We start from the raw sequence: 13655 nt of genomic DNA, 5'->3' as shown, positions 1-13655 counted from the left end.
GGAGCAAAAGTCCTCATCTGGTTCATCTCTCCCTGTCCAAACTTCTCATGAAATTACAGCTGCGTCAGCATCTGCCTATCTCAGCGCAGGTGCTTTTGCTCACGAGTTGAACACTCCACCCCCCATATCTTCATGAAATTACAACAGGATACTCTGATATATCATAGCTTCACAACAGAATTTCAGCTTTAAGCATCTCCTCTCTCTCTTCCCTCAGGTTTTCAGCTCTTCACAGCAATAAAAGGGTTACTCTCACCTCGGCCTTGCAGCTTTACAGCTGGAATGTTGAATTTTTTCTTATCGCAGTGGAGAGGGGGGAGAGCCGAGCTGCTCTGGCTGCCCACGGCAAGGCAGTGGGGGGGGTTCCACGGCTGGAACAGGTCCATGGCTTCAGGATGGCCGTGGCCCAGCCCGGCCTGGCCCAAGCAGGGCCTGGCCGGGCCCACTGGGCCCTGCTCGGGCCCTGCAGCCACCTGTCCCAGCGCCGGAAACGAGAGAGAGCTTGGAGGGGGAGTTTGCCTATTCTTAAATGTGGATCACAGAGGTGATCACAACTTTAAGTGGCTTAGAGAATTGTCCATATTCAAACTGGCCAGCTGATAGGTTCTATCAGTTCCCAGAGGAAACTGTAAGCACCCCTTAGCAAGGACGCCCCTTCCGGGACTATGCTTGCTAACCTATGACACTTGTTTACAGCACGCTTGACATTTCTGAAATGAGGGTCAATATGTATTTGATTTTTCTAATGGTGCCTCTAGTTTGAGAGGCCTGTGCATGTAGTAATGGCATTACTGTGGCTGAATTAGTCTACTGTTCATGGCATTCTCTCAGGTACATCCTCTACTCCTTAAAAATTGAATCTCTCAGCCCCTGTAATAACTGTCCTTTTAAAAAACACCACCAGACTTCCTTTGAAACACTGAAAACATTTGTCTCTTAAGAAATATGTGATTTTAAAAAGTGGCATTTCGACAGCCTATACCAGATTCTAGATGTATTGGAGTAAATAAAATGTGTTTCTTTTTAGTTGATTAAATTGTCCTGGTTTTGGGGGTTTTATTGGTCTGACCTGAGTCCATAATGTAAAGTTCTCCATGTAATGTACATAAATCAGGCATTTAGATGTAGCATTCCAATGTAATGATTAAAAATATCATTTTGAAGTGTTTTATTTTTAGCTTGATCAAGGCAGTTCTTTATGTGAGCATACATACCTTGATCAGTAATTATGTTGTCCAGCACTCTGAAATGCCCTCTTTATTGTAGAGGGACAATCATTAGCAGGTTAAATTTAGATGAAAGACTTGCACATAAAAGCTTAATAAAGACATCCAGGTGCCTAAACCGAGAACAAAGCCTTCTATTATATGACGGGAGAACTCCAGACAAATGCATAGTAATAGTAAAACCAGTTTTCTTCTGAAGTGCAAGTTCACTTTCCAGTTTCTCATTGTGCTCATAAAAGTGATTGTGTAAAGGCAGTTCCTTTTTGTAGAGACAGAGACAGCAGTTTTAGCCACAGTCCCAAAGCAAAGAAAAGAGGTATCACAGCTGGGCTCCATCTTTGGACTCTTAATAGGGAGCTTGGTGCCTGTCACAGAAAGTAGCAGAGTAACTAAGATGTCTTTCTACCCCCTGTGTCAAAGCCATTCCCACTAAGAGAGTGCCAACAAAACCAATTGGATTTGGTCATAGTCAGATCACCCTCTTAGGTGCTATTTGCTACAGAAATCACTATGCTTTAATCATTTTTGTGTTAGGGCAAACTAAGTTCAGGACAAACCTTTCCCCTTTAAAAAACCACCAAGAGACTTTGAAAGAGAAGAATCTGCAAAACTGAGTGGACACAAATCTCAGAAGAAGCAGCTTATTTCTTGCCTTTCCTCATTGTCTTTTTTGTCTTTATGTTCAGCTACATCCTGACTTTAATTGTTCCTGCTGTAGCTCCTCAGCCTTCCCTTCTGCACCTGTCTTTGTCAAAATGAACTCAGGGGAGGACAGGAGCACTGCAATACCCTCTACACACAGATCATCTCTCCACAGTAGTTCTCAAGTCACAGACAGTGAAAAGAGAAGCTTTCCCAAGTAGAACTGTTGAATTATAGGCAATTTAGGTCAGAAAAGATCTCCCGAGGTCTTTTGGCCCTCTTCCCATTGAAAGTCAGCTCAGGTTGCTCAGGGCCTTTTCCAGCTGAGTTTTAAGTGTCTTCATGGATACCTCTCAAAGCAGCCTGTTCTTGTATTCAGCTACTATTTTTCTATTCAGTAAAAAATAAGAGAAAAAATTGGTAATATGTAATTAGAATTTCCTTTGCTGCAGTATGTGTCTGTTACCTCTCATTCTGTCCCTGTGCATCTATTGGAGTGTGTGGCTCCATTAAGTAGTTTTAGAAAGCAACAGGAGATCCCTCAACCTTCTCTTCCCCAGGCTGAAGAAGGCCAATTCTCCCAGCTTCTCCTCATGAATGCCAGGCCTTTAACTGTTTGGGTTGCTCTCTGATAGATTTACTTCAGCGTGTCAGGGTACTTATTTGATTGAGGAATCCAAAACAGTACTTCAGATCTGCTCTTACAAGTGTTGAACCAAGAGTGGTAATCATTTCCCATGACCTAAAGGCTCATGTGGCCCAAGACTTACTGCTGGCTCATGTTCAGCTTGCTGTCCACCAACTCCCCTAGAACTTCTCCTGGAAAGCTCCTTTAGATCCACTTGTCCTCCAGCCTGTACTCTCCATTCAGGAATATCCCATTCAGGACTTTCTGTTGAATTTTAGGAGCTTTCTCGTACCCGCTTGTCCACCAGCTTGTCGAGGTCACTGAGTAGCAGCCCATCCCCAGGGTATTTGGCCAAGGCCCCCAGTTTGGTCACCTGTGAGACATTGCTGAGGACACATTCTATCCCATTTCCATCTCATTAATCTGAGTGCTACCCAGTATCAGCCCCAGTACCAACTCCTGTGGAGTACCCCTTGTAACTGACCACCATCTGAGTGTTTATTGCTGAACACAACCCTTCAAACTTGGGAATCCAGCTTTGCAGGCTCCTTCTAGTGCACCTATCCAAACTGTACCCCACTTTGGCTATACGAGCATGACAGACAGCTCCTTAGGCAAATACATCCCTGCATTTCTGTTGTGAACCTAATCCTTGTCTCTGTTACTAGAAAATAAGTGGTTGTGCAGGAAGGATTATGTTTCCTGGGGTTTTTTAAATGCTGTAGTTAATTCCCAGGCTTTTTCATTGTGTGCTGCTGCTTCCGTTCCCCTTACCCGTTTCTTAGAATGTTCTATTCCTCCTGAATCTCAGTCAATAAACTGCCCATTAAGGGGAGGGAAAGGCAAGAGGAAGTTTTATGGTTGTTTCTGAATACAAAACCCCAAACCTCTTTGTCATCCAAACAGAAGGAAATACCTTTCAGGTGGTTCAGCCCTGAACCACACCTCCTCTTTTGTTGCTAAGGTGTTGTGTGAACACCAGACCCAGAAACTATGACAGGTTCTTGCTCTTTGTGCCCATTGTTACAATTAGTCTTGTGGACTAATTGTTAATATTAGAAACTGCTTTTGAAAGCTATTCTCCACCATGATGGAAAGTGTAAGGCAGACACCGTTGAGATTAGAAGCCAGCCAAAATAATTAGCACCTGTGCAGGGTGCATTTTTCCTCTTCACATAGTCCCAAGTGGAAACCTTGTAAAATTGTTGACATTTTGACCCCTCTTAAATATGATGTCTTTGAGAGAATGAAAACCAAAAGGCCTCACATAGTTTAAAGCAGTGGTCCCTGTTACCTTTCACTTTTTTGCTGCTTTCTGTGGAAGAACAAAACATAGATAAGTATCATGGATAAGGTCCAGATCTGATATAAATCCTGATGCTTGCATTAAAGAAACTTAAACAAGAGCCAAGGATCAAGAAACAATTTTGTTTTTTCTTTTAAAGGTGGGTGGTTCTTTAGTGGAGAGTCCAAGATAAATTACTTTTGGAAGACATACTTGCTTTTAACAGGGCAAATAGTCAGCAAATTTCAGAAAACGTCCTCAGTTTTAATCCATAAAAACAAGCTTTGTGTGATCCTTTTTCCAAACATGCCTGCACACTGAGATCCAATGATTGGACCTCCTGCACAGGAACCCTGTACAGTCTATATTATTCTGTGATTCCTCTTCAGGACAGCTCACCCAAAGTCTAGTTCCTCTGGCGTTATGTAGAGTTGTGACACTCACAATTCTGTGTTTTGAGGCACTGACGTAGAATTTTATGTTCAGAAAGAATTAAGAGATGCATGACAGTCCAGGATGGATAATCAGATGATCATGAACTCCAGGTTTAATATGATTGACAAAATACTTTGTGTGATCATTGGGTGTACAACCAGAGTAATTTCAAGTATGAATACAGGAGATGCATTTGTTTGGTATGGGATGGAGGCTTTTGACTCCTGTCATACCTGATGTCTACACTGCCAGGTAACTTTGCTGCCCAGCTCATTCTTCGCTCTTGGCTCCCTGATTATCCACAGGGCACAGAAATTAGTTGGTACCCTGTCCTTCTCAGAAACAAACTGTCTTGTAAAAAAAAAAATAGTGTAATTTGTTGGTAGTTCACTACAGGAAGTATTTCTGGAAGGTAGCATGGATAGGACTACACTCCATTTGGCACCTCTTTCTAATGCTTAAAAGTGGCATCAGAAGGTTAATCTCCACAGGCCAAAGATAACCACTTACAAATCTGCAAAGTTCAGAGCTAATACTGGAAAATTTCCCATAAAGTTGGGGAAAATGTCTCCAGGAACTTATCTGGGAGCAAGTCAAAGGATAATTTGATCCTAGGTTATTCATATTTGGAGGAGAAAATAACATTTCTTAATAGAGGGCTTGCCAATTTAGCAAAGGTTCAGCAAGATCAAATGACTGAAAGTTCAAAGAGATGTTCAAATTAGAATAAGGGAAGTACCCTTCATCAGGGTAATTATGCATTGGAATAACTTATCAAAGTTTGTGGTAGATTATCCATTATTGTAAATTTTTAAATAAAGACTGAATGTTTTTCTAGAAGTTATGTTCTAGTAGACCCCAAACTGATTTTGAAAAATAATCGATGTTATGCAAGAGCCAAAAATTATCCTTTCTGACTTTATCACTTAAATTAGTATTTAACCAGGACTTTGTTTTCCTGTTGAAGCCACCTAAGCACCTAGGCAAATGAAACCACAGCTAATCTTGCATATAAGAACTTACTGCAATTTTAGCATTGAAGAGAGGAAAAGTTCTTTAAAACTTTGTAGAAATTTTCCACATTCACACTCCTCCCCCCTGCCCCCTCCCCACCCCCCCATATTACTTTTCTTTTTAAATCTCACATTTCAAAATGCTTTATGAAAAGATGGTTACCTGGCCATCTTTTAGCTAGTGTCCACTTTTGGCACCTTCATGATTCCTTTCAGACGTGTACAGAGATGCACATGGAGTAGTGTTGGGTGATCCTTGTGCATGGTAGTGGTGTGAGATGTCTTTGAGACAGATCTCTGCTTCATGTGGTCAGTGCCATTGTGCTATGGCATGTAAAGGCTGAAACCTCCCTCCTCCCTCCCTTTGCAGGTCTGAAGTTAGAATGTGTTATCTGAGGTTTAAAACTTCTCAGCAAAAGCTTTCCCAGTCTGTTGAATTTCAAGAGATTTTAATGATGTGCCTCTTACAGGGTTTTTTCCCTTCTTAGAAGCCATTTCCAAATGAGAAGTCCCTGGAATATTTCCATTTTGTCTGTAAAAAGTAGTCTCTCTACGCTATATACTCACACGGGTCACTGAGTGCAAAGGCTATAAGAAAACAGGAGCTTTTTGAAAGCCATGTAAGGAGCTTCACAGATGGTTTTGTCTCCTACAACTCTTTGCACAGGGTTTAGGAAACACAGGGTTCTGAGAAAAGTTGCTATCCTTAATGTCTTCCTTGATGCCCAAAGCAAGTACAGCAGCTGGGAATAACCCCTTGTTTCCCTTTTTTTTTTTTTTTCCTAATATTTGTCTTTTTCCCAGCCATGTTGTTTTCCATGTTAGGCAAACCTTTTCAGCAATTTGGGCTGTTAAGTGTGTGAATTTGTACTGCTTGGGACTTCATATTGCTTGGGGTCTGTGTGATAGAAGGCCAAGTTCTTCAGGTCTAGAGATGGTTTTTCTGTGCTGACCTCTGAAAGGCCTTGTGGAATTGTTAGCTCTCTTCGAAACACTCTGGGAGATAAGAGGAGAGAGCATTACTTAGCAGGATGGTCTCTAAAGTAGCAGAGGTTTTTCTCCACAGACCTGCTAAAAGTCTTACAGCTCATGATTGCTCTCCTTCAGACCTTACAGACTCTGGAATCAAGGAAATTCTTCTGCAGCAGCTTTGGGGCTTTCAGAAAGTTGGAGAAATTCCCCCAGAAGTGGAAGTCATTAACGAGAGGATAGAAAGCACGTGTGTCTTCTTCCAAATTGCTCAGGAAAACCAGCATCTAAGCAGTAAAGAAACAGAAAACTGGGACATTCTGAGCTACAGTCAGCAACTCTATAATAAGAAGTTAGAACTGTGCTTGAGTAAAACATTCATCTTAATTCTGCCTAAGGAAAAATAGCATACTTGGGAAGAGGAGAATAAAGAAAGTAAAAGTCTTCTATTTCATTAAATGGTCATCAGGAAGTGTAAACCAAATGTTTATAATGCTTCAGGAGGAACCAGACTCCCAACAGAGTGACTGCACAACATTTCAAAATGCACTCTATGACAGCTTCACTTTTAATACATGTGCAGAGAAAACAAAGGCTATTGCATTCTGTCACCATGCCTGGAGGGACACACACTTTGTTTCAAAACAGCTTCTCAGCCCTGCTCAGTTTTCTTAGAGAAAAGTTCAAATGTGGAATCATCATTTATTCTCAATGAACACATTGTGCATCCCTGCAAGGTTTTATTCATTTGGGTTTTTAGATTGTGAAGAGCTTGTTTGAGAAAAAAAAGGCTGGTGCATATAAGTTCATGGTTAAATAATGTATCAGGATGCTCCAGATGCTAGAATGACAGTCCTCTGGTCATACCATGTTAAAAGCTATAGGCATATATGGCTTTATTGCATTAATGATATGGCTGGTCAAATTATGAGGAACAGATAGTCTGTAAACCAAGTGAAATAAATGCAGTGAATTTCATCCACACAGAGACTTAAAATGAAGATTTTATAATATGTGCAGTGGCTTGTTTTGGAATTATAGCTTTTATTTAATTTTTTAATCCTTAACTGCCATATGCTTGTGTTTTTCTGTTTGCTCTTGATACTCTGGGTGGAAAACAGAGGCCACAGTCAGTGATGTGGAGCTGTGGCTCAGTGGAATCCAAATGCAGTCCTTAACAATACTGGTCACTGGAGCCCTGATGCAGGAAAGGCACAGTCACAGTCCTAGCATTACACACTGGGGTCGCTTCCATTGATTTCAGATACAATAAAACAGAATTAAAAGAGGTTGCATAAGTATTTGCTAGAGTACTAAGCAGTCAGCACTAGCATGGAGCTTCTCCTGGGACAGCAGAGCTGCAAGTCCCTTCCGTTGCACCTAAAACTGAATTCAAATGTTTGGTGCCAAATCTGTTTCATGAAACGTGTTAGCTTACTGCCCTAAATTTCTGTGTCAGATATTTATTACAGCAAATCTCCATAATGCCAGGCCTGTTTAACATTATTTCTTACAGCATTTCAGTGGCTTGGTGTATGCTCTTTGGTGTGCTGCTTAGCTATTGCAAAATCCCACTCATTTTTTTAAAACTCACTATTGCTTTATGATATATTTTGAAGCGTGTCTTACGTGTCTGTTTTGGATATTATAATGATATCTGCTTCCTGTTTGTCTAGATGGTTCACTGTTGCAGGCTTAATTTCAAGAAGAATTTTTAAAAATCTGACAAGGATAGGCTCTGTAGGTGCTACTCCCAAAAAATGGCATTGCCTCAAAGGCTCACAAAAGCATCCTGTTCCACCCAAAAGGAACAGGCAAGATCATACAGAAAATGATTTCTTAGGAATTACATTTTCTTCCCCCACAGCACTGTTTTTTCAGGCACCTTAAAAGGCCCATTGTAATTAATTGCTTGAGTTTGAAAGCTTGTCCAGTTTCACTATAACTTCTCCAGGTAATTCTGTTCCGTCATAAGTACTGGTTTATTACTTTCAGCTCTGCTATATGTTCCTCTCTGAATTTCAGGAAAAGCCATAGTCTTTGTTCCTGAAGCAAAAGGTGGAGATGCTCAGTAGCATTTCAAGGGAAATTGCTGGTCTTTCTGCAGACTTCCAATTTACTATTCAGAAAAATGAAATAAAATATTTTGTTCTGGAGCAGATTAACCAAAAAAAACCCCCCACACCAAAGAGAAACAGATTAATTTGTTGGCATGCCTAGAAGCATCTATGGAAACTGTTGCTTAGTGAAAGCATTGGAAGAACAAAAAAGTTGTTTTACATTGAATCCAAGAATTGGAAAAGGACAAAAAGCTCAAGTGACTCCCAAAGTTTGATTAGACCCAGAATGAAACATTTATTTTCCTTTTCAGATCTTGTAATAATTTTCAATAGGATTTTTAATTTGTATCAGTTTTGAGATGAAAATTATTTTACAGTTAGTTGAGTTTTAAAATGTACCAAAAAAAATTTACAGTGTTTCCCAACTGAAATATTTTAATACCGATATGTTAATTCAGATTTATTGCCATGTTTTATCCAATTTATTCACCAAATTACTTTTTTGGGGTCCTGGGGGAGTTTTTTTTTCCCTTTTGCTTTTGGAGCTGGGTTTTTCATGTGTGTCCTTAAGTGACATTTTTGAGAAACTGCTTTGTTTGTTTGTTTGCTTTCTTGTTTGTTTGTCTGTTTGAACAATTCAGAATCTGTCAAATTTTGGTAGTTCAAGCAAAATCTCATCAAGCAGCGGGAGAAAAATGCCATTCAAGTAATAACTAGACTGGGATGTGTTCCACATACTTAGTAATAAAGCATTCTTTCTCTTTGAGATATTTGAGATATTTACATCTCTGGATATGCCTGAACTATTTCCTCAGGACAAGGGAAATAGGGTGTTCTGTGGCTGATCATAATTTGTTTAATACTCATGAGATGTTTGGGTTGCCACTTTTCTCTTTCTGTTTGTTTGCTGCCAAGCTTTTCTTTTGTTTTTCTCAGGTAGGTTAGGGCAGGAAGATGCTGCACTTCTCGAAAGATCAGAAGTCCCACTGCCTGGGGCCAGATGTTAATAAAATATTCCTTTGATTTCTTGTTTTTCCTCCAGTCTCCTCTTCCCCCAGTACAGCAGATGAGAGTGAGTCCCTTTTCCCCTTATGTTCAGCTGTATGTCATCTTGAATTTAGTCTGAGATTTCAGTCAATTTGACTCAGAGGGAAGTGGATCCTGAGGCAAATATTTTCCTTTCCTTATTTCAGACACTTTGCCTGCAAACTAATTGTGCAGATTGGAGTTAGTTGTGTTTGCTTTTGGCAACACAACAATATAGACAAGAACCTGAAGTTCACTGTTCTGAAAAAGAGTAATTTTTCCTCTGCATGAACTATTTAAAAGTTCCCAAAACACATGCTTTTGCTTTGCTTTTGGACTTAATAACACTAACTAGGGGAATAGTATTAAATTCTCCTCTTAGTAGAAATATCTTATTCCCACTAATACTAATGAGTAAATATTTAAACTTGCTATAAATATTCTCTAGTAGTTATTTTTATGGCAGCAGTAAATTAGAAGCCCAAATAGAAACTGTACAAAGGTGTTAAACTCAAGCCTGTAGGTGAATTAAAATAGAAATCATGTTGAAATTAGTTGTGACGCTGAAACATTAAAACCTTGTGAATATTTTCAATAGCCATGATTGCATTATAATTTAATACATCCTTTCTCACATATATTCCAGTTTTTCCACTCCATCTGCCTCTTTTCCTCAGCTGCTACCATGATAGCCCCTCAGGACAGCATAATCTTGTTAGCTGCAGTGCCATAATCTGCTGCTAGCATAAGAGTGGAAGTCAAAAAAAAATCAGGGAATACTGCACATATTAAAACATTTCCCCTTTTCCTCCTCAGACTGGAAGCATAGAGGAATTAAGAAAAATTGTTTTGTTGTCTATAAACTATAAAAACTATTCTATTACAGTTAACTGAATTTTACCATTATTCTTTATTTTTCTTAATAAAGAACCTTCTCAGTTGCATTTCACTGCAAAGCTGGCAGTTCTTGCCAGCTGGAAAAAATCCTTTGCCAGAGAGGAGATCTCTCACCCAGTTTATCGCTGCAGCACAAGGAACCTGCTTCACACTGGTGCAGAATTTCAGACAATGCATAATGTCTCTCTTAGAATCTAGTGCACGCACACTACGTGCTCCAAATAGGCTTCCCCTGTGCTGGAGAGAAGGCAAACACACTGGCATAAATAAACTGTAGCACGTTGTGACAATGCATCCCTTTCCAGTCCAACAGCTGGAAGCAGAAAGGTTGACTGAAATGAAAGGGGATCCCTCCAGTAAAGGTTCCAGCATCCTTGGGAACCAGATGGACTGAAATGGAAAACACAACTAAAATAGGCCACAAAATTCACTGCCAGGAGAGGTTTTCTTTTTATTCATAGCAGTGCCAGGTTTTACTAGAAAGAAGCTTGCCATGTCATAGAAACTAAATATGGGAAGGAACTGGAACCACCTTTGTCCTCTCCCAACCAGTTCAGCATTGTTCAGGTACATTTTCTAATCCTGGTGTAGTCTGATTTGGAAATACTCATGAAATAAAGTCTTTTATCTGCCATTTTTAGTTTATTTCACCGCAGCGGTTTTAGGAGAATTTTTCTTAAGCATTCAGACTACATATCCTTTCTTTTTCTCATTACTTCTCGTTTTATCAACTTGGACTCCCTGAGGCAGCTTTTCCCAGTGCCTGCTTTTTGTCATTTCATATTCTTCTGTGTAGCTGCTATGGTTCTCTACAGTTGCCATGATATTTTTTTTGTAAAACCTCTTGTTAAATGTCATTTGCAGATGTCATTACTGTTCTGCTTACTTCCCCCTTCCACTAATGAAGATGTGAAACAACACAGAACCCATCATTGCTCTTACTAGGTAGTTTCTGTCAGCCTGCAAGGCTGCTGTTTATTGGTACTCCTCCTTTGTGGTCCTGCAGTCTGCATTCATTCCCCATGACAGCGCTCTTATCTAAGTCTTTCCAAATTCATTTTTCAAGCAGATTTTTCTAAGACACTGTAGGAAAGGTTTTGCTGATGTTTCAATCCGGCTTCATTGCTTCTGCTGTTTTCCTTTCTTGTACACCAGGAATTTTGGCCACACAAAAAGCAACAGAAATAACAATGCATGTTGAGGTACGTTTTTTCCAACTTAAAGTTTCCGGTTTGAGGATCCTGTTCTGTGAACACTTGGTGCCTGAATGGCAGGCCCTCTCGGAGTCTAGGTTGTAACCAGCATTGATAATCTGTTCCTTGGAAAAGTTTCAAGGATTGCAATCAGATGTGTCAGGTAACTTGATGTCCTGTTTTAGCTGCTGAATCAGCACATGAGCAGGATGGCCCTTTGGCTGACATGTGACATCATGGTTCTCTTGTTCTCTGCCCCATGTTTCCCTTCAGGGGTGATCTTGCTGCTGCTCGATAAGTTGCGGAAGATGAAGTGGGAGCAGATGTGGAGACTCACGGCGGAGCGAGAGCTAATGAGCATGCTGTCCACTTCACTGGCTGACCAGGTGAGTAGGACACTGCAGGGCTGTGGGACAGCCACTAAGCCATGGATTGAGGAAAGAAAGAAAGGGAAAGGGAATGAGATGTGGGAAAAGGCAGGGGAAAGCTGTTGTGCTTGTAGTCACCATTTGTTGAATTGTCCTGGGGAAAATGTGGAAGAGAATGAAGATTTAGTCACAAGGTTTCTCTTACTACACTGACATTTTTACCTCCTCTGGTCAGATGATTCATAAGAGAGACAAACGGGGTTTTCACACTTTCATTTTCTGTCCTCCCTTCTTCAACACAGAACTCTCCAGACACTAGAAGTCCAAATATACTGTGTCTTTTCCCACTGGTTATTGTCTAATCAGACTTTAGTTTTAAGAGTCTCCTGACATTTCTTTACTGTTTCTGGCAGATGAGTCCCAGTTGTCTTTTAATGTACTTCTTGCCACAACAGCCCTGTTAAGACAAAAGTGTTGCTGTCTCCCTGCCACAGATAGGAAACTGAGGCCAAGAGATGAAATAGTGTGCCTAAACACAGAAATACAGTTTTTCAATTTGTGCTTCTTGCCAGCTCTCAGTTTAAGCCCAGAAACCCTGTTAATGTAATACTAGACCTGAACCAATAATTCGTCCTCAACAACTTGAGCATGTTAACTCAATACAGCATCATATTCAGACGTTTGTTGTCCTTCTGAGCTACATCTGGCTGATGACCACTCACCACAAAGGAAGCACGCTCCTCCTTACTGTGCACATGGAGATGTGCACTTCGTATGGTGTCTTTGCAGGGTGATCCAAAAGCTCCTGGAGTTCATTAAGATGATTCCTGCAGCTTCACTGTGTTTTCAGTCACATCCTGAGTTGCTGTCTAATACCTGGATGGGAAAGAATTCTGCAAAGCAGAGAAAGGCTGCTTGTGTCTTCCCCTAATACCTTACCCTCAGATTGTCCTTGTTACTTACTTCTCCAGCAGAATGGCTGCTTAGGGGCAGAACACTTTCTGTCCCTCATGGTGTAGGCTGCTCTGCAGGTCTGTCCTACATGCCTTTTCCATAAAGTACCTGGAGTACTTGTTGCAAAAATAAAATGCTAGCTAAAATCACACCAAGTAATTCGCCTTGAAGCAGTGTAGCTGCCAGGATCACTTTCCTCCCCTTTATTAAAAAGTGGTGCAGTACTTAGTACCAGCAGGCACTGTGTTGTTTCCTGCCTGCTACTCTTCCTGGTGACTAGAAGAGGAACCACACCTCATGCCAGCAGTACAAGATAAATGTTTGAGAGCTTTGCTGGAGTCCCTTAGCTCTGTGTGTCAGGAGAGCTTGTTCCTCTTACCCAGATCTATATATCACCCCTTAGATTAATAGCACGCTCCACAGAAACAGAATTATGGAGAAAGGTTTACAGACTTCGTCTTGCCATCGCCATTGGAATTTCTGCCTGTGAGGGAGAGAGGGACAGTCATCTGGGGAAGGAGTTGAGATCACCTCACACATGGTAGAAACAACATACCCAAATGTTTCTCTGGTTTTTTTCTGCTAGGATATCTTCAATGCAGTCATCAAACAAAATCCCTTCCTTGTCTACCAGCTCCCATGTTTCTGGAATGTGCAGCTTTCTGATCACACCCGTTCCGAGCAGTGCTACAGAGATGTGTCTGACCTGAAGGTATGTTGCACAGGAGGCTGGATGAGTAGTGTCCTTTGGGACAGAGAGTGCAGGACTCCACTGTCAGAGAAAGATAAACTTCCTTAAGTGGGGGGGAAACTAACACATATAGTTTATAAGGACACCCAGACAGGGGAAGAAAATGTGACTTTGGCTTTGTGCATTTTGACTACTACTAGAAAATTCAAATATAGATGCTGCTTTGGGGTTTGGCAAGGTGTTAAAGAAGTGCTTTGCCTCTTACATT

At 40.8% G+C, this 13655-nt stretch overlaps 1 protein-coding gene across 4 annotated transcripts in view; it reads left to right on the top strand.

Moving 5' to 3' along the window:
- The window catches only part of LARGE1 (LARGE xylosyl- and glucuronyltransferase 1), a 265931-nt gene that overhangs the window by 208073 nt on the left and 44203 nt on the right, over positions 1 to 13655 (top strand). For all 4 annotated transcript variants that reach the window (XM_042051231.1, XM_042051230.1, XM_042051233.1 and 1 more), the window contains 2 exons: positions 11648 to 11760; positions 13283 to 13408. In XM_042051231.1, the coding sequence (XP_041907165.1) occupies positions 11648 to 11760; positions 13283 to 13408 (239 nt within the window). The remainder of the gene's footprint in view (positions 1 to 11647; positions 11761 to 13282; positions 13409 to 13655) is intronic.

The sequence above is a fragment of the Corvus kubaryi genome, unplaced genomic scaffold, assembly GCF_017639235.1.
Source record: "Corvus kubaryi isolate FWS band 111438036 unplaced genomic scaffold, C.kubaryi_AGA036_p1.0 74, whole genome shotgun sequence".
Classification (NCBI taxonomy): domain Eukaryota; kingdom Metazoa; phylum Chordata; class Aves; order Passeriformes; family Corvidae; genus Corvus; species Corvus kubaryi.
This window is presented reverse-complemented; position numbering and strand designations above follow the sequence as displayed.